This window comes from Vanessa tameamea, chromosome 20, assembly GCF_037043105.1.
Source record: "Vanessa tameamea isolate UH-Manoa-2023 chromosome 20, ilVanTame1 primary haplotype, whole genome shotgun sequence".
Classification (NCBI taxonomy): Eukaryota; Metazoa; Arthropoda; class Insecta; order Lepidoptera; family Nymphalidae; genus Vanessa; species Vanessa tameamea.
The window spans coordinates 1966137-1988663 of record NC_087328.1 but is presented as its reverse complement, the minus strand read 5'-3'; the positions used below and the strand labels follow the sequence as shown (position 1 = coordinate 1988663).

The 22527-nt window shown below is 31.6% G+C and overlaps 2 protein-coding genes across 2 annotated transcripts; one reads left to right on the top strand and one right to left on the bottom strand.

The window, feature by feature from the left end:
• Nucleotides 1-8461: 8461 nt before the first annotated feature.
• On the top strand, nt 8462-11312 carry LOC113403761 (odorant receptor 49b-like). The gene is made up of 5 exons (XM_026644349.2): nt 8462-9252; nt 9335-9434; nt 9923-10027; nt 10816-10971; nt 11265-11312. Exons 1-5 carry the CDS (start codon nt 8462-8464, stop codon nt 11310-11312), a joined length of 1200 nt encoding a protein of 399 aa, XP_026500134.2.
• Nucleotides 11313-18150: 6838 nt separating this feature from the next.
• Nucleotides 18151-20914, bottom strand: LOC113403808 (odorant receptor 82a-like). Its single transcript, XM_026644409.2, has 5 exons — nt 20112-20914; nt 19936-20035; nt 19502-19606; nt 18749-18904; nt 18151-18213 (listed from the first exon to the last, which is right to left on the bottom strand). Exons 1-5 carry the CDS (start codon nt 20912-20914, stop codon nt 18151-18153), a joined length of 1227 nt encoding a protein of 408 aa, XP_026500194.2.
• Nucleotides 20915-22527: the final 1613 nt, after the last annotated feature.

Here is a 22527-nt window from a genome sequence, read left to right as displayed (position 1 = left end):
ACATTAAAACAATGATATGTATGATACGATGCAACAAAAAATATTAATCGCACACGTTTCGAACAACTCCCTATAAGGAATGGACTTGTAGTATATTTGAAAGTTGTTACTTTTCTTTACCTATTATTTATGTTGAAAGTTTTATTCTTCAAACATCGATCGACGATGTATAAAGTCATAAAGTATATAGATGACAAAAAATGTGTGAGTGATACTTGTTGACTTCCAGACAGGGTATATATATAATAATATATATATTTTTTACTAACATCATGTATATCAAATTTTGGAAAAGACTAACTACTGAGTCTCTTTCCGATTCTTATCAATGGAATCTACATTTCGAACAGATGGTAGCTTTGCTTTTAATACATTTCTGTAAAAAAAAACGGTGCAAAAGTGTTCGTAAAGCCTATTTGAATAACTTGGTACTTATTCTTACCAAACGTGTGCTTGTAGTAACATTGTCTCACTGGTACACACGCACACACGCAACAATACTTAATTTTATGATTTGACAATAGAATACGTTAGAAATGGGTGGTACCAGCCCAAACGGACATGCCCAATTAAGGCCTAACTTTTTTTTTATTTACTTTATTTGATGCGCGAGCAGTGACATTGTTGTGTTAGCTATACACTTAGTGCAATTCTGTAAAAAGATTTTCCAAAAACTCGTTAAAGCCTATCTAAATAAAGTATAGTAGTATGTTTGATTTTGTTAAAGTTGTCAGTTATCTTGGTTCAAAAGTCGAACTTTGTGAGATTCAAGAGAAACAGAATTATATTAACACTGTTTATATTTGATAAAGAAGGTTTATGAAGATTATAAAATCGCTAGGATTTATTAGCCTTTACACATTCAGTAACAACAGCGTACTAAGACTCTCACTATAACTCGTAAGCCACAGACAGCTGGAATTTAACGATAAAATAGTTTGGATTCGCGCCATGTGGACTAACTCCAAAGCCAGGTTTGTAGCTGTGTAAAATGTTACGTACGTTAGCTAAGCCCAGAATTCGGTTCTTAATTGGATATATTTAAATAAACCCCGCCCTATCAATTTCCAATTTGACACCTAAAGAGACAATATTGGACGATTCGTATGCAGTTTTTATTAAAGTCGATATTTTAAAAACTTCGTTTACTAGGTTATATTGTTACTAGTACCAAAACTGTGTGCAGAATATCTTTTAGAACTGTTTTCAAATACTGTTTCTAAGTCTAATTGGCCAAGTTATTTCTTTTAAATACAATTGAACCCAATCGCATAGTAGTTAAATAAAATTTATTAAGTGCAATTTATGCTATTTCAAATATAATAGAATCGTTGAAGCAAATAATTTGGAGCCTGTCATTAAATATTTTATGGAAGAAAGTAAATGACTACGTAATCACGAATATATAAAATTAAAACGTCAAAATTTGCATTTTCAAAAAGCGAACGCGTGAGAATTTTTTTTTTTTAGGAAAATTTTGTACCATATTAATAAATATAACTATTTATACTTACGCTTAAAATTGTCGTTAATGTAATGTTTTCACATTGTACCTCAAATTACAATTTGAAAGAGACATCTTTAATTTTCGTCTGAAATTGAGGATAGTTTCAGTATTCCTTTCCAAGGAGAACAGGAGTTGTGGAGCAGTTGCGCTATTGGAACAAAGAGGGCACACTCGCTCGGAACTGTTGCTATTCGCCAATAGATGGCGAATGAATACAGCTATTTTTCAAATATATTTTTAGTTTTATAACAAATATATATTTTTTATTTACATATACATACTTACTAGAATATTTTATATAATACTATTAACGAACCCCTGCTATTGATATCATTAGCTTAAGAAGTGAATAAAGTAGATGCACTACATATTTATGTCTTGGTCCATAAAAAAAAAAAAATTAATTTCAAACAAAAAACTTTCTATACGTAATTATAGTTTGGTAGTTAAACCCTTCGAGGCTTAGACCAGTTAATTTTCCTATCCCTTCAATTAACCGGAAAGCTTATGTAAGGGTGACGACAATAATAACAAGGGATCGGGATTAAATATGTGACCTTCACATCAACATGCCACAAGTTTTATATAATCAGTTATTTATTACTGTAATACAGTTTACCGACATGAGTTGGTAAATGTAAGTATATATTATAAAGGGACGACTTTTTCGGACTTTTAAATAACTAACATAACCTAACCTAAACTATTTAAATTATTTTCATTTCGGATATTTTTTTATAACACGTTATGACATGACTTTTTTCAACGTTTATTGTGCCTTAAATGTAAATCCTAAGATTTACTAAGTGAATGGTGGTAAAAGTTCGAATCGCAAACCGTTTTGGGCATTTACCATTAAGAATTGGTAAATCTTAGGTTTCACTGGAAAATCTTAGGATTTACCTTAGTTCGAGCTTTTACAGTAACATATATATTACATAACTTGGTACTGATAATGAATGATAGTTTTCGGTGATTAGATTTTAAGCTCACAATTTAACGATTTTCCTTGCAATTAAGCGGTAATCGTAAAATGCTAATATTACCGGAAACGCCACCTAATGTTGGTTGGGTTTGTGCCAGCTCGTCTGAATATCTAACACAGACTGTTAAATAAGAATAGGAATATCTTTTTTCAGGACTACAAAGATGTTTTAAACTAAGATATTATGATAAATCTACGTCATTAATATTAACATCAATTTTTATTCAGGTGGTGTTAGGGCCTTTTGCAAGCCTGCTCGGATAGGTACCACCACTCATAAGATATTCTACCGCCACACTCAGTATCGTTGAGTGACTGAACCAGGGTAACAAGCTCAAGGGTCATAACATCTTTGTTCCTAAGTTTGGACCACTTACACTCAATCTTTGTGATAAAAAATAGGTCCATTGTTACTATAAGTATTTAAAACGGGATATTTATGTTTTTTTTATTTTTCACGACACTCTCGTGAACAAGACATTCGAAGATAATGTCGAAATATAAAAAACATGGCAAATATCCCGTTTCAAATATTTATAGTAATAAAAATAACCATGTTAATTTAAAAAAAAGATCCATTGTTAATATTTCTCATCGTATTATCGGGAATAATTAAAGGAAATTGCGACTTATTCCACGAAATCAACTCGAATGCGAGTCGGTTAATGTTTAATGGTTAATTAAAACAGGCAGATATTAACTTGATGTTTTCCCTCACCACAGAGAACGACACTTTTTATAAAATCATATTAAGCACATTAAAATTCTGAGATACTTGCCCTATATTGAACCTACAATCTAAGGTTAAGGTTCACATGTTCTAACCGCTGCGTCACCTTGGGTAGAAAAGTTTAATTTATTCATAAATTTCAAATGTTCATTTATCGGAACACCGAGCCTTACGTTTGAGTTTCAATATCATAAAGTATATTAATGTACGTTCTAGTTTCCACCCGTCTCGCTTCAGATGGCGTGTGGAGGGGGGGCGGTGATTGTTTGTTTTAATTTATTAGTTAAGGTATAAAATATCTATGACAGTTTTCATTAAAATGATAAAACATTTATTAACATAAGAATTGCTAACATTAAGTGCTTAAATATATACAAATATAAATAAAAAATAATTACTGTATAAATCTTGACCGCGTGGAACGGTGGCAAGAATGCTAGCAGCATTTCCCCATTGAATCGCTATTCCGATCCTCTGGGCTAAAAACGAACCAGCCCTCCTGTCACCAGTGGAGGCAATAGGGCGAGGTGTTATACTTTTGATGAAGCTTTTTGCACCACTACTACAAGGGCCAAGTGTTTCGACAGCAAATGGGACAAAAAAGTAATTTGACATAAGACACGAATATTTAGATCTTTTTTTGGGCCAGGTTGTGTGATTTTGTCACAAACATTCGAACATATCACATTGATAATATTAGAAGGATCCTTTATTTCCTAACGTGTTGATCTAAGATTACACGTGCTTTGTTTGTTATATAAATGTCAAGCACGTAATGTTATCACATAAAAATGCAAATAATATTAGTCTCACCTTTGTGTCTTATGTCGGTGTAAATAATCCGCCTCAAAGGAGAATACTGCATACCGTTCCAACCTGTTATTCGAGATTAAACTGCTTTTTACATTACGGAAAATTGTTTTGTGTTGGGAATCTATTTATCGAAATATTTATGACCTTGATTTTAGTACAGATTTTTTTTAAAACCTAATACTGTAGTTCAAGTCATTTCTTTCAGATAACTCAATCTAAAGATTAACTTTAAAATAGAACCGGTGCTTTAATAAAAATATTTACACACTAAAACCTCTACGCAACCAGCATAGAAAATAAAAGTATAATATGTATTACTACTATAGTCTAAATAGTTTACCCCATTTCCCCCTTTTGATGACCGTTTTGGTAGACCGTAGATCAACACACATAACATAGATAATAATTATTATATAAGTAACCGATCCACATATTCGTTTGTTATTCTAAATGATGTATTTATCACATTTGCAGTAAAATACTTTGAACTAGGAGTAATAGTGCAAAAACCTTTATTAAAGTTTAACACCTTGCTTTATTGCCCTCACTGGTAACACGATGGCAGGTTCTTTTCTTTTTTTTTTATGGCATTGTTTGGCGGACGAGCATATGGGCCACCTGATGGTAAGTGGTCACCACCGCCCATAGACAAAGGCACTGTAAGAAATATTAACCATTCCTTACATCACCTATGCGCCACCAACCTTAGGAACTAAGATGTTATGTCCCTTGTGTACACTGGCTCACTCACCCTTCCAACCGGAATACAACAATACAGAGTACTGTTATTTGGCGGTAGAATATCTGATGAGTGGGTGGTACCCAGACGGGCTTGCACAAAGCCCTACCACCAAGTGTATACAATTAAAGCCTTAAATTTCATAATTCTTGTGTAAACATAATTATATATTTAAAAAAATATATTAATTGCGGCTATTAAACGGACACCTTGCAATACTTATTGTCAATTTAAAGACTTAGTTCAAATATTCAACCATATGTAGAATTTAAATCAAGATGGCATTTCAACTAGGGATGTACACTGCATGATTTTAATCGATTCTTAATGATAATACTTCTTAACTTAATCTCGTATCACATAAATATAAGAAATATCAATATGGCTACTGTAACGGTTATTTTTTCAAAATCAGATAAACAAATTTGGAGAATTTTCGGGTCTTTGGCATCCCTGATCTCTGGAATGTCGTGCAACTGTCAAATGTCAATCTTATGATATCGTTTCTTCTAACCTTAAAATAATACTAGTATCGTTAGTAAAAGTTATTTCCTCCGAGGTATCCGTCAGTAAAAAATATATTCGTGGGTAAACGGTTGTTTTCAATTAGAAGTCAAAGAAGTAATTTTCCTTCGCTATGGGTTCTGTTGAGACTAATTCTACTAAGTTATGACAATTTCTATATCCTCTCGTTCCTATTCCGATCCAATCTCAATTATTCTTCACAAAAATAATTCTCAACTGATTCGTAGCATGGAACCAATGCTACGATTCTATACCGATCACGGTTCGATCAAACCGCAACTGAATCGTTGCGTAATTAGAATAGACAAACGGCTAGAGAGCAACCTTAGCAAAAATTACGGGTCGGTTTATTATCGATAATATGAAATTTGTTTTGTAGAATTATCCCCTGTCATAATGGTCGGTAGAGTAGTTAAGATGTGAAAGCGTAAGAAAACAAGCGAAGGTGATTCACCGTAAGTAATAATAATAATATTAGTAAGGATAAACATAAGTATTTAAATTAGAAGAGGACAAAAGATTTGTAATCGTTAAGTCACTCTTGAAAATTTAGTTGGAATAAATCACTTCTTGGGAAACCGTGCCTTTAGTGCTAAGCAGGCTAATCTTCTAATATATTAATAGCGTTATCCGTTTTTGTCCCAGTGATTATGGGACGATAGCTGCACATAAAAAATCGGTTATAGTTTCATTTTGAAGAGCTGCAGCCGTAGATGATAGCCGCAGCCGGTTAGAGAGCGGTGTTACGGCTGTATAAAAAACATGAAAAACGTCAACAAAATAAAGTACTTTGTTATTGAAAAACTGAAATTCTAACTGAACTAATATTACTATTTGACATTAAAAATTTCATTTAAAAAATGTTTCATAATTTTGGCGCAAAATGTAGATGAGTGACTTGCAGTGTACAATGAAATGGAATATTAAAAAAACCTTTCGAAAAAACTCGAAGTTTCGGGGACGACCGACTAGTTTAATTGAATCATAGCTTAAAATATTCGAGAAAATTGGCGCTACAAGGACACGGTTAAATCAAAAAGAAAGACTCGGCTAGAGAGATTGTGGCGCAAGTAATCATATACTCCGTATGAGGATTTTTAACCGCAATTGCAGTAATTCTAGGGTTTTAACAAGAGGACATAAATGCTACTTGCCATACATGCAATGAGTGGTTGAGGAAAATAAGTTTCCTGACTAACAAATGTAACTAGACTTAGTTAATCGTGAGAGTTCTATATTATATTTTCGTTGTAAAGAATATTCATTTGCAATGTCAGATAAAATACTCAAATTATCTCGTTGATGTATTGAGACAAAAAAAAACATGATTTGGCAGTTAAAGAATCAGCCGCCCTTTTGAACGATGCCAAAAAGAAAACTGTTATTTTGTCGAATAATGTTCTACTTTTAATATATATATGAACATGTCATTAATTTTGTTGATAATGAATATTGTTTTCGTTCTGCTTCATTTGTTAAGTTTTATGATTCGCTTTTGTGTTAAGTTAAATTATATTATGTATATTTATTTTACAGTAATACTTGATTATTTTTTTCTAGGTCATTTACTGACATTGTCACAAATTTGCAATAATTTATAACATAACAGTATTCGCCCTTATAAACTTGGATCCTTGTGTAATTGTTGCCAACACCATTTTTTTACTAAGGTAACCAAGATTCGGAAACGTGGCTCTTATGATTCCTATCCCCGAGTAGCCGCCGTTTTAGTGGGTAGATGGCTCGACGAAGTTATTCTCGAAAAAAAAGGGATCTATATAGCTGCGTACTTGATACGGAGAAATATATAACCAAAGAGCTATCGCCGCCGTCAGCCGTCTCAGATAAGGCCTAATTATTTTATGTACCATTCTCATTAGGCGAATACAAATCCAGTTCAATAAAAATATCTCTGGGCCAGAAATGAACCAGTGCCAAGCTCGTTCGATCGTTTAATCTTTTAAGTAAATAAAATGTATCTGCAATACAAAAATGATCTCATATGGAGTTTATAAAATTTAACAAATAAAATCAAATTAATTTTATTCAAGTAAACAAACAATAAATATAATTAGGTTTTTTAACATACAAATATTTAAACTATTGTGTGTTGACTTCGGTAAATAAAAAAGACAAAGAAAAAAATATATAACATCCGTCCGAACTTTCCACTTAAAATGAAAATATTATCGCATGCTAAAATATATGATGACTAATGGGACATAAGTCAATTATTTGTAAAAAATATATCCTTCAGACATTTCGCAAGCTTACGAAACTCTCATACAAAGTTTTTATGTATCTGTTGAAGTTTTCGCAGCGTCTGCAACGAAAGCGTCTGGACCGACAATTTTCTCTCCAACTACGTCTACTATTCTTTAATAAAATTTTCTTTGTTATAAGTTAACCAGAATTTTACGTAAATGATTTTTTTTTAGGATTAAATAATGCTAGACTAACGATGTAACAATTTTGTTATCAAGAAATACTGTTATTTCATTTAAAAAGGAAATATGTAACCGATATTTAAATTTTACTGTTTTTTTTTTAATTTTAGTACGAAATGTGTAATTTGACTTGACGTATTGGGACAGCTTTCCGCCCAATGTGTATCATATCATTTAATGGTTACGAATAATAACACGAATAAATGTGAAATGTTTCTGTTTGTTGTTTTTGAAAAACATTTTCTATGCATTTTATAATTATATTTAGTTGAACAAAAGTATTTGAATTGGTATCGGTTGATTAATATAAATTAATATTGTCACGTGATTTGTCTCGATTGAATTTATGATACGCAGTAAATTCTTCACTTTTAATGAATTTACTTGTAAAAGTTTTAATCTAATTTGTTAAATGACATTCGACAGTGCCTCTAAAATCATAAACTTTAACGAAATATTTTGAAATCGATTAATTGTTTCGACGTTTTTTTATTTATAATGATAACGTACTCTATAGAATAAAATAAATATATTTTGAATACAGATATTCAATGTCTTCAATTTTAAAAATTCCGCGGAAATAAAATGTAAAGCAAAAATGGGATCAACAGCTATGTGTTTGTATTCAGTAAATAACTTTGAATCGAGATCGGTTAAAAAAGTCATTCCGTTACCGAACTTGGTAACGAACTAACGCTCCATAAAAGTTGTTGTGATGTTCCAAGCTTTGACCAATTTGGAAGATCCATCTAATCCACTATTGGGTCCAACTTTATGGGGCTTACAAACATGGGGCATGTGGCAACCTAATAAAGGATTAAGTCGTGTTATCTATAACATCATTCATCTTTTAGCTATCATCTTTGTATTGACCCAATATGTTGAGCTGTGGTACATCAGGTCAAATCTAGAAATGGCTCTAAGAAATTTATCGGTAACGATGTTGAGTACAGTATGCGTTGTCAAAGCTGGGACTTTTATTGCCTGGCAGAAATATTGGAAAAATATCTTCGAAAACGTATCAATGCTGGAAAAGGAACAAAAAAACAAAAGAGACGATACCATAAATAAAATCATCAAAAAATATACTGGATATTCTAGAACTGTCATTTATTTTTATTGGTGTCTCGTGACAGTTACAGTTATTACCGTCATATTAGCACCATTGGTAATTTACCTTTCATCATCGAAACGAAGAGAGGAAATTAGGAATGGCACGGCAGCATACCCCGAAATAATGAGCTCTTGGGCACCTTTTGACAAAACCAGAGGCTTCGGTTACGTTATACTAGTAACAATTCATAGCCTTATTTGTTTCTACGGTGGTGGCATTGTAGCAAATTATGATGCAAATGCAGTTGTTTTGATTACATTTTTCTCTGGTCAACTTGAAATTCTAAAATCGAACTGTGAACGATTATTTGGAGACGGTCAAGAGCAAGTTAGTTATGTAGAAGCTGTGAGAAGGATACAGGATTGTCATCAGCATCACGTTATACTGATCAAGTCAATGAACTTTTAATTGATTTAATTAAGGAGCTATTGTAGCCCCAATTTTAATAACTTGGATATTATGGGTTTATTTCAGATACACGAGGATATTAAATTCGCTTCTATCGCCGGTGATGTTTTTGTATGTTATCATTTGTTCATTCATGTTTTGTGCCAGCGCCGTGCAATTGACAACGGTATTGTATTTTACATAACATACATAATAAACATAATCAGCCTGTAAATTTCCCACTGCTGGGCTAAGGCCTCCTCTCCCGTTGAGGAGAAGGTATGGAGCATATTCCACCACGCTGCTCCAATGCGGGTTGGTGGAATACACATGTGGCAGAATTTCGTTGAAATTAGACACATGCAGGTTTCCTCACGATGTTTTCCTTCACCGCCGAGCACGAGATGAATAATAAACACAAATTAAGCACATGAAAATTCAGTGGTGCCTGCCTGGGTTTGAACCCGAAATCATCGGTTAAGATGCACGCGTTCTAACCACTGGGCCATCTCGACTTGTATTTTAACTTTAAATATTTTTTTAATCACATTGAACAAATTTATTTTTATATTCTCAAGTTAGGAATGAAAGTTGTCCGAATTTTTGTGTTACGTTGCGAGTAATTTAACACATTTTATGTTCCTTCACAAGTATATTGTATTGTTTTGTTTTCAGGAAGGCACAACCAGTATGCAGCAAGTTTGGATAGCGGAATATCTTATTGCGCTTGTAGTTCAGCTATTCCTTTATTGTTGGCACAGCAATAAAGTTCTGTATATGGTATGAGGTTTTCGAGCTGAATATTTAAAAAATGAAACATATTCCAGTGTTACGGTATACTGTTGTGGTTTGTTCTCTGTTATGCCATCGTTTTGGTTTCTCGATATTTTTGCATATTGAAGTTCACCTATTTATCCTCTATGAATTCAGTCATTACTCTTTAGTTTATCCTTTCCAAAATAAAACACTAAAATTTGTTGGACAATTGTCGAATTACGGCCAATGGCAATAGTATGGCTATCATAATGGCTACCTATTTATGGATATCAGAGGCAACGGAGCCGCTCTCTTGGTGCAAGAGAAATGAAGCGTAGAATGGTTTAGTATTATGTATTTCATTGTATAAGACGCAGATTTACAATGCACTTAGCATTATAACGTAGAAATATTACTTTTTTTGTTCGGTAGGAGTACTAACGAATATGTTAGTAGGTGGTCACCGCTGCCCACAAACGTTGGTACTGTAAGATATAATCATCATTCCTCATATCACCAATGTACCATCAATCTTGAAAACTCAAATGTTTTGTCATTTGTGCCTGTGGGTGCTCTGGCTATTAAATCTTTCAAACCAGAATACAAAAATATTAAGTATTTATATTTTGGGGTAGAACGTATGATAAGGGCGTGGTACTTAGATAGACGGGCTCACGCAGAGCCCTACCACAAAGTGAATTAGGGGCAAATTTGTAAAATTTAGAATAAAATATAAACCGCGGCACGGGCGCGCACATCTGTCCAAAAAAAATTATATCTTATTTAATAAATTAAAACTATTCTGATTTCAGAGTAAGACAGTCGACGAAGGTGTCTACGCAAGTGCTTGGTGGTCTCAGAGCCTGAGCGTGCGCCGCTGTGTTTTGTTACTTAGCGGTCAATTGAATAAAACCATTAGATTCACAGCTGGTCCCTTCACTGAGTTAACTGTTGCTACTTTTGTTGCTGTAAGATTTACAAACATTCAATTATGGATTAATTATGTCTTTATACAGATTACAGATAATTTTACAAAAAGGAAGAAGTCTGGTCTCATATAAAAATATGCCGTTATTCCTATTGCTCATTACCAATTTTTATCAACGTGAAAGTTTAGATCTAATTTCAGGTCGTTCTACTGATTTTGTTTAACGTTGGTTATACAGATTTTCTTCTGATATTTTCTGTTATGCTCTAGGCTCTTGTAATTATCGATATTATCTTTGTTATGCGTTTTCTAATAAAATGTGCTTTGTTACAGATTTTGAAAGGATCCTATAGCTATTACACGCTTCTGAGCAAAAAATAAATATTGTTATAAAAATTTAAAAAAGTCAGATGTAGTTGCATTAGATATATTTATATTTTTTGGAAAAGAAGTTAAGTTATTTTTGGAAAAGAAGTTACGTAAAGTATAATTTATTATATGCCAGTATAAGTTTAACTGAAGGAATGCAGCTGAAGGAAAAACTGACTCATGATGGAAATGCATATCATGAATAAGTTGACCAATATAATGATAATACAAGAAATCTTTCATTCAATTGAAATAAAGTATGTTATTGAAATAACTCCTATTTTTCCACTGCTGTTCCGCTAATTAAGAAAAAAAAAATTGACAACTCTCAGAATTTTTGGTATTGGTAGGTGGACTAAAAATCATACGATTTTGTTTAATAGTAAAATTGCAAAACATTAGTTACTTGGCGTAACATTGCTGCGTTATTTCTCTGGAATTAAAAATAAAATTAAAATTAATTTCTATATAAATCATCTATAATATTTAATTATATAGAGTTGTATATTATGTATTTATAATATAAATATGCGGTATTATAATTTATAACATACATATTAGTTATGTACGTCAAACTTTTGAAGCTTTTTTCTAATTTTACGAAAGACGCTTAAAATAAATGAGCGCACAATTATTTATTGTAGAATCGTGTAACGCAAAGATCGCCGAGCAATTATCTTACGCACCCACAGTTACGTAATTCGTTTTAATTAATATTTACTTAACTGGAAATAAAGATATATTTGTTATTGAAATATGTGCTTGATTATATTCTAAGCGGTCGGTCAATGTTTTCCACAAAGAAGATATATAAATCGAATTATGTAATATTCTGTTGATCTAGCACCAGTCTTATTAAAAATATAATTTCCTCGCTTTAATAGTCAAGATATATAGCTGGTAGGACAAAAAAAGTATACTAACGTTACTTTGTAACGCTTTTCTTAGTTCGGTGCATATTTTGATAATTATAAAAGTTATAGGAGCGTAGGAAAACATAGCGTAGCTCCACAGCCAGGTATACCGATGACCTGAATAAGATGGTGGTAATTGACTGGATGCAGAAGGCGGAGAATCGGGAACTCTGGCGCACTTTGGAAGAGGTCTATGTCAAGCAGTGGATTATAATTGGTTTATGATTATGATGATGTTGATATAATATTTAAATACAGCATGTACATATTGCAAACACCGCAATATATAGTTACTGCAAGCAATTTTATTAAACAGCCAATGACAAATAAACGATAAACAATGAGACAATGAAAAAAATTACGAACCATATACTAAAGTATCAGCGGTACTCTCATCATGTTAAACTCAACATTTAACTAAGAAGACTTAAGATATATTATATACTATGTAAATACAATGAATTAAATATATAACAAAATGCTATTGATGAATTCTATGACGTATCTAAAGCTTTTGATTTTGTTAAGCAAAGGATAGGCTTCGTACTTGAATCAAAGTACAACAAGTTTCCGTGAACGGAATAAATTCTGGGTCTATACTAAGAATAGGTACTCCACAAGGATCAATTTTAGTTCCTATTCTATTTTTGGAATACATAAATGACTTTAGTACAAATGTTAAAGCTAACTTAATATTTTCTGATGAGGCTTAATTATTTTCTATTGTCATATAAAACATGGTAAATAAGAAAAAGTAATCATAACGAAGCAATTGTCATCATGACCATAGTTTGATAATCAGTTATTTTATGAGCATATACTATCACAGAAGCTACTTTGAGAATTGTTCTTTACTAATAATCAAAAATATTTATTAACATAAAATATTAATTACATTATGTAATACAAATTAATAAATGGGTGAATAATGTCTTAAAGAGATTTATGTAAATACGTTATTAAATCAATTTGGCAACGTTTATCGAGATAAATTCCTTAATGTTATACTAAAAATAAATTAATTTATCAGTTGGAATTATAGTTTCTGTGTTATATATACGTGACCATTTTTTGTGGGCCAAAACGTAGTCACTAACTGCAGTACTAGTTCACAAATTCAAGGTCACTCAGTGTACTGTGGAGCGAGCAATAGAATTATAATATTATAAATGCATGATTAGCAAACGGAAGTGGCATTGTGCTAGTCACGTCTATCAAAGGAATGGTGGCCGTTGGAGCAGATGAGCCCTAAAGTAGAGTCAGTGGTTTAGTATACACTGCGTAAGACGCCTCTCATTCAAGAGGACTGGCGAAAGAAACTCAGACTCCTGCCTACCTATTTGTCCTGTATTTTAGTAAGTTTACGTCCTGGGTTCAAATAACTGGTCATGAAAATCTTTCAGTATGATCACCATTATCATCATATTGCTATTTATTTTACAAGCTTTGATATAACTTATATTGATATGTGTAAATCCTGGACCTGTATCTTTTTCTGAAAATGCTAATTAGTATTCTAGGTATCTTAAATATAAAAAAAAAACCTTAGTTTTATTTTTAATGTAGCTTATAAGATTATCGAACCGGAGCTAAAAGTACCCAATAATTTTTTGGTATATAGAGATGACAAGGTTCCATAATTTTTGTAAAAAAACAGGTGTATATTACTTTAACTTTTTGCGAAAGCTTTTCTATGGCTTCGGTATCATTTCGTTTAATATTGGTATAATTTATACGATATTACCGAGGAGTTATTATCTTAGGTGTACAAAAATACATGCTTTTAAATGAAATACCCTTTATATTTAGTAGAATAACATAATTTACAAGTTCGTTAATGCTAATTTATGGATGATTTTTAATTGAAATGTTCGCCTTGTTCCATTTGAAGTGTGTATTAAATTTTTAGCAAAAATAGGAAAGAGTATTTTATTTTGCATTTAAATAAATAAAAAATTACAACCGATAGATTTTTATTTACGTTATTAGGGCAAAAATATAATGTATGCATTATGCATATAATATCACTATAAACTAACTTGTTACTGTAATTTAACTCTAATTATCTTTTATACTTTGTATTACAGAATACAACCACTGGTGTAATCCTGTTTTGGTTTTAATATAATACGTAATTTAATAAGATATGCAACCTTTTCTAATACTAAGTACACAATCCTATTGTTACATTAAAAATATTTTTAAAATTTTTTAAAATTATATAAAACGTCACAAAAGTGTCAATTCGCTAAAATCCGTGCCGTTAAACCATTTCCCCACTTCCCATATATAGGTATTGCTAGCCCAATACCTCATTTTGGCATTTTATTTGAATTTAAATAATAAAATAAATTATATTTATTTTATCAGTACAGTGAAATAATTATTAAAATTAGATTTTTTTATCTAATTTGTTTGTTGTATTTGTTGGAAGTGATTTTGCATCGTTTCAGATTAATTTATTAGCTGTCATCCAATAAAGGGTTATTATTTGTTTGAAAATGTCGGAAAATTATTAGGACAGATTTATTTTGCCTTATAATTGGCTTTTATTAAATAAAATAATTATTCCATAAATATTTCTTTGATCTACATATGGATATAATTCCCTGGCTGGCCACACTCCCGCACCTTTCAAAGTTTCAAGAACTTTCGATTTCGTTCTTTTTGCATTTTTACATCTTCGGTTTAACACCGAATTCAAAGTTCAAATTCGATATATTGAATATATCGGTAAGTTACCTTAATAGTTGAGTTTCTTAATTTGTGATTGATTATTACTTCAGTGCTTTAACAGCATATATCTTTTCAGAATATATTTATAATGGAGTTTTGAAGTTTGATAAAAACTTTATACAACATATTTCTACCGACCTTAAAAAATTGTAAGTCTTTAATTCTTGTTTTTGCTTAAATGCGTTGGTTTGCTATTCAGAAAGTCGTAGTCTTGTTTAATTTGTGTTTTACAGTGATTTTTAACCCATTGGAATGATTCTCCGGAGTTGAAATCGTCATTTAAAGTAAGCAGGACTTTAAACCTCCAGAAGGTAAATTACTTACATCCCTCGTTAAAGGTATTTATTTCTTGTTATTTTCTTGATTATTGAACCTGTATATTTCGTATAGCAGGAGGTTTTTTTTTTACCCATCACATGGATTTGAAATATTAAGCGTGGACGGCTGCAGTTTCCTGGTTGAGTGTGTCCAGATAGCTGCTTGTGCAACTCCAAGGATGACATGCCTGTTCCCTTAGATATAATCAATATCCACATGTAGCTGGAAATTTGGTGATGTACCCACTTTAATTTTTTATACAAACTAAGTTACACCGGGCTGACGAACGGTGTACTAAATAATCAAATATACAATCTTTGAATCGTCAGGGGCGCCTAAATATCAATATTTAATAAGATAAATTATAATGCATTGTATTTTCAAACATTCCTTTTATCCCAAGTGACCCACGCTGAGTCTAGCTGGCATATTTTTTAATTATCCATATTACAAAAGCTGTAACTAAATTAAGTAACGAAAGCTGTAACTAAACTTTTTTAAACGGTTTTTCCGAACCGATACGACTTGGGAACCTTCAAGAAAAGAGCGTACTCTTTCCTGAAAGGCCGGCAACGCACCTGCAAGGCCCCCGGTGTTGCAGATGTCCATGGGCGGTGGTAGTCACTTTCCATCAGGTGAGCCTCCTGCTCGTTTGCCACCTCTAACATTAAAAAAAAAAAACTTTTTGTAAGATTTATAAATTTTGGTTTCTCCAATTAAATAGTTATATAACAAAACTGTTTTCTTCAAATCCATACCCACAGAAATAAGGTAACACTATATAATAATAGATTAATAAATAACGTTCCGAATATATAGTATAAAGTATCATAGTATATAGTAAATCATTACATAATATAAAACAAAGTCGCATTCCGCTGTCTGTCGGTTAATATGTATGTTTAGTTAGATCTTTACAAATGCGCAACGGATTTTGATGCGGCTTTTTTTAATAGATAGAGTTAGTCAAGAACAAGGTTTATATGTATGTAAAATACATGCATAATATAGCAGAGAAAAACTGATCATTTAGTGGTTTCTAAAATTTTTAAATAAAAATCCAATTGTATCGTGTGATTTGGCTTTATACCTACTTATTACTCACTGTAAATAAACATTATAAATAAATAAATTTATATATTAATTTAATTGGTATTTATTTATTTTTTAATATTCAAATATTTTAATAATAATAGTCTTGTGCACTCAAATTGATACGGCTCAAAACGTTGTTAGTAAAAACGACGTATAAATGCTCTACTATCATAACACTTACTACCTTTTACAACCACTTATCATAGACAATTCTAAAAAAACATATTTGTTACAATGTTAACGCAATACAGACAATATAAAATGTTATTTCCCGTGAGTGATTCACTTACCTTCCAAATAGGTACACAATAATTCCAAATACACAGCTGTTTGGAAATAGCACAAGTACTCACAAAGGTAGACGACATGAATAAAGGCAACACTGCATATATTTTCTATACATTAATAGGAGGAGTTTTCCAATCTGTTGCGTAAGATAAAGTGCATGGTAATACTAAAGAATTGGAAGAATTTGGTCCCTAAATAAAAGTTCGTAGTGTTTTACGCATCGTAATTGGTCTGTTTTGTAATGGACTGACTATATACTTACCAGCGTCAGAGAATGAGATGTTCAGTGGTCATTGCACTGAAATTAGAGAATGTAAAAACTTGTTAAACTTCAAATAACCCATATTAAGTATTTATTAAAGTATAATTTGTTACCTGACTTTTGATGAGACATAACTTTATAAATTATCTAAGATATCTATAGACGAATTTGTATGAGCAGCAATGAGCAGAGAAATAAAAAAAAAAATATTTTAATATTGTGTGTGTGTTTAAGTGACTTATAGTATAAGACGTTATTATTGGAAGTGTAAAGTAGTCGAGCTATAGATTTTAACGTTCATTGAAATGTCTGTTATACCATCAAATAAAGTTCTGATATATAAATCGTTTGTATGGCTTCAGTCGAAATGAAGTGCCTATTTTAATGGAATATTAGATTAGTATATAGCGTTAAACTTTAAACAGAACGATATTATATTAAAAATATATATAATTATTATACATTATATAAAATATATAATTTATAGATTGGGTACATATACAAAGGAACAATACCTTATGATGTTTGATATATCCATACGATGTGATGTGCAGTCGACTATGTGGTCCATGAAGCGTGATCCAACTCCCTTGTTTATGTTATTACACTTACTTACCATTCAAACTACAAGTTTACACGAAGCCTTACTAAAACCGGTAAGGAAAATTTTTGTGTACCATTCAAAACATAATTAGTAGGATATAACTAAAATTCAAATTTCAAGGAACATTACAATGGCTGCAAAGCAGTAAATGTAAATTGTATTTATAATCAAGTCAAGTTAACGATTATGACTTCCCAGAATTGTCTTTATCATTAAATCCAACCGCAACCGAACACAGTTACAATTGAGGTTGTATTGGTACTTGATGGTTTTCGATCTTCGATCTTCGGTCTTCTCACACGTTCAATGTACTGCCAGGGCGTTAAGTTGTTTTATAGTTCTATATATATTTATGTAGTCATTATTTTAATATATAGCACTAGATTACTAATCTTTCATACACAACAAAAAAAGTATTAATGTCGCGCAAAACATAGAATAAGGGAAGTATGGGAATGTAGACGAATCTGCTCTATATAGAGATTTTTTTAAATAAAATAAAAAAAATATTTACATGTGCTTAAGTTTTATTAATATGGTAATGTAATAATCTTAACAAAGATAAATAATGAAAATTGCAATTGCATTTAAACAATTTATAAGTGCCATTAATTAAACGACGAAATCGTATAATTATTTTTTACTTTCATGCATTTGAGTGAATAATGTGTAAAAACTGTATGATCCTTTCAAGATCTGAAAAATAAAGTGTATTAGAAAGACTCAAGATCATACAATTGTTTTAAAGGCTTAAGTACCATCGTATCATAAGCTAAGTAACCTGAGATGTTATGGCTCTTGTGCCTCTATGGCACATGGCTCGCTCTTCCTTTAAATTACACAAAGCAGTAAAACATTTGGTAAGATAGCCATGCCCAATCAGGCGGCAAGCGCAAAGAGCGATTCTTTTTCTCACTGGAATACCGACTAAAATCCAGTGGTACCCACTCCATCTCTTCCAAGGGGCATCATGGGATCGCTTGCGCATGCTATCGTGACGCTCCGACGGTTTTCCCATCTTTGCGGGCCTCCAAGCTAGAGGGGTTCCCAGGGAATCCTCTACTCAACGACACTTAACGAGAATTGAAAATACGCATTGACCAGCGGAGATCTAACTCAACGGTAGTAAGAGAACAAAATAATGAAATAACTAATATTTTGGTTTAGTTTCGTACGATCGCTTATATCTTTACGATATAAAATTCAAATTGCAAAATTGAAAGATACTTACGTCGATAAAAGTCGACATAGAGAATGTTGCAAATGGTCCCGCATCTAATATGAACGGGGATGACAACTTTCCAGCAAGAATCAACACTTGTTTGCGAACTCGAACATCAGATCTCCACCAGTTACTCGTGTAAACGCCGAGATCAACTGCATTACTCTTGAAAAATATTTAAGTTTAAGAAACAATTGCGGAAAACGAATGATTTATTCATTGACAAATTCAGGTCTTAACATAAAAATGTGTATTACTCAATAGAAGATTATATGGATGATCAGCGTAGGGTTGTTACATAGTTCATAATTAAATAAGATTTATAACTAATGAATTACTTTTGACAATTCATGGCGATAAAACCGAAATATAGGCAGAAAATTTCAAACCGATGGTACGAAGCTATTCATGAAACATATTTCTGTTAGTTTAAAATATCAAGTTGGTAACTTGAATATAATATTTATTTTTATGTCATTATAATAAAATGAAATGAATTAATAAAAAAAATTGTGAGCAAAAAACTTATTATTGTTCAAAAAAGTCTATACCGTACGTCCAAAATATTGGTAATACTAATAGTTACCAATGTTTTATTTTAGAGCTGAGCTTATAAATTGACCAAGTTCTCGTCAAATATCTAATAGGATCTCTTTTTTATATCGCGTTTCTTAATAATTTTCTTACTTTATAAGTAATCATTTTACGTCAAGTTAACTATGCTTAATATTAAAGTTCGTATAATTGTTTTTATAAACATACCTCGTAAGCGATTTCATTACTGTGCCAACAGTACAAGAAAAGTTGTACTGCCAATGCTATGGTGTATTCAATCACCCACAACATTTGTGACATCGTCACTTCACCCTGTACAAACATATCACATAATAATTATCTAAGCAATTACTATAGAACAATCAGAATATCAAAAATTATAATTTTACTTAAATTTTATACAAATTATTTATTATTTTTTATTGAAATTCACTCGAACTCAAGAATACTAGACAGACCTGTTTTCAAGACTTACGTAATATTATTATTTTCTCGGAGCGTCAAATTGATGTTAGATGGGGGCGAGTAAATGATCCAAGGATTCAAGATTAAACCGTTTTAATGAGTTCTAGTCAGTTCGTGTACTGACTATTCAGGTTTCTGATTAAATTAAATTACATTAGTACAGTGAATTTGCTTACCAAACTTAATTGCACGACGCTGCAGCAAATCATAATAGAACAGACGAGTACGTACATGAACATCACGGGCGAAATAATTGAGTTGAATGCCTTGTGCTGCCTGTAACAATAAAATACTGTACGGGCTTACATCATGGAAAATCATAATTCAAAATTTGTAAAAATATATCCCTTACTCGATTATAAAATTGTGCAATCGATGGCATTCCTTTATATTATTCAAAACATCATCATTTGAAACTCCTCTATCTTCTCCGAAAATTATCTGACACTTCCACCGCAAAATTTGAATTTGCCCTTTCAAAAATGACATAATAGCAACGGCATTGGTGTCATAGACTGCAACAACTCCTGCGCCCTGAGTTGTCATTGTGATGTGGACCGCAACAGCCGCTAAATATCCTGGCAATATTGTTTTATCAAATGGAAACCATGAACTCAAAATTTGGGGGTAAGGCTCAGTACCATTTTTAATCATTTCACGATAGGATGCAGTTGTTACCAGTTTCAGAAATGGAGACACAATCGTGACCACATTTGTCAATAATATGACTGACCAAAATAAATAGGTAATGACGCGGGAGTAATTCTTGTACTGTTCCATTAAATAAACGACTTTTGGATCTTTACTTTGTAGCGCGGAAATTTCTTCTCTCGATATGTTTTCGATAAGCCTTTTCCAATACGTAAGGTATGATATAAAAAACACTGTCTTACTTATCGAGACGAGACTCAAAGCAGTGACCGAGATATTGAAAAGAACTTTCATCAAATCGTTTCTCATAAAGTACAGTTCGACGAATTCACTTATAACAAAAACAAGGGAACAAAAATGTAAAAAGTTGAAGAGGGCATCGCGATATTTGTTCCCGCGTTGCCAGAGACCGAACCAATAAAGCCCTGTAACATTTGGAGCTAATAAAGGATACTTTGGATCGTCAAGTCTTTTGACAATTGTAATTATTTTCTGTAGCAACATTTCTTTTTGTATTGAATTTCGAATATTTTATGATGATTTTCACAGAAATGTTTTTTATATAAGTTAAACGAACATTGTTATACCATAAAGAACAATCTTATTGAAAAATATTCAACATACTTTTTTTGTTCAATAACATTGGACTGAAAACCAAAAGTGCTCTCAATTATATCTCTAGAAAAAAATAATTAAGAAAAATACAAAAATAAATAGTTAATAATAATTAATATTTCTTGAATATATTTCAAAGTCTTTTAATTAATACTTTTTGAATGATACCCTTCAAATAGAAACAGCATAGAACTGCTAATTCGCCATCCATTAATAAGGCGAAGTGTGCAATTTGTAGAGCAAATTTATCGTTTAACATTTTTCCTTCATTAAAAATTCTATTCCGGCCACAAGCGTCTCATTAAAATAAAGAAAACATGGTACGTTTTTCTCAATAATATTTTATTACTTGGTTCAAAATAAATGTTTGAAGTATATTTTTTTTGAGCTTTACAGATTAAGTAAGATAGTATTAAATAATTAGATGATTACAAAAAACGCTTACGTTATTTATTGTATGTTCGAATCAATTGATATGAAATTAGAGGGTAGTCTGACTTTTCTGGTCATTATTGTGAATCGTGTTATTTGTAGTGAGGCTTATATTTATTATATAAGTGATGGATAGATTATATATAAGTGATGGAAGCTCCGTACAGAACACTCTTTACTTTTTCCTGGACCAGCTAGGTGTTAACATTTAAGGTATGATATAATTTTTAATAAAGTATGATTGTTATTGCTTGTTAATTTATTGATAATATTTGAATTTTGTTTTTTGCGATTATCAATATACAAAGTCAGTATTAAGGTAATAGGTATAAGTGAATATTAATTAATAAAATATAACGATTATTAAAGCTATTATAATGCTTAAATATTTGTGCTTCATACAATCTTTCACCGTCTTATAACCTTCAAATATTATAAAGTAATAAGCAAATAGAAATTCTTCTTAAAATATTCCAACTTATTGTGTTGAGTCTCTATAAATAAATCCAAGGAGCTCATCGTCATACTTGTAAATTCTAGCATTGTGAAAATAGCAGATATGATCCAACCTGAAAATTTAGATTGAAGGCAAAACAGAATAATAATAGTAACCTCAAATATTTCAAGGCCCATAAACAAACTTTAATTATAATAGTTTTATTAAAATGAGCATATAATTATAGCCATTTAAAGTTTTATGTACAAATATAGAGAAATATACGAAGAAAGGTTTGGAGAATGGATGTGGATGGATATAGAGGAAGGGGACGACCAAAGAAACGATGGATGGATTGTGTGAAAGACGATATGGTTAGAAAGAATGTTACTTGTGAGATGACGTCGGACAGAGAAGTATGGAAGAAGAGGACATGCTGCGCCGACTCCAAGTAAAATTGAGATAAGGGCAGGAGGCAGGAGGAGACGAAGAGTGATGGTGGTACGTCGTTAACCTTGCTTAATTGGGCTTTACCGATAAATATCAAAGGAAACAACAATACTAAGTATTACTTTTGGTGGGAGAATATATTATGGCTTGGCTTGCACAATCACCATCACACCTTCCAAGTAAC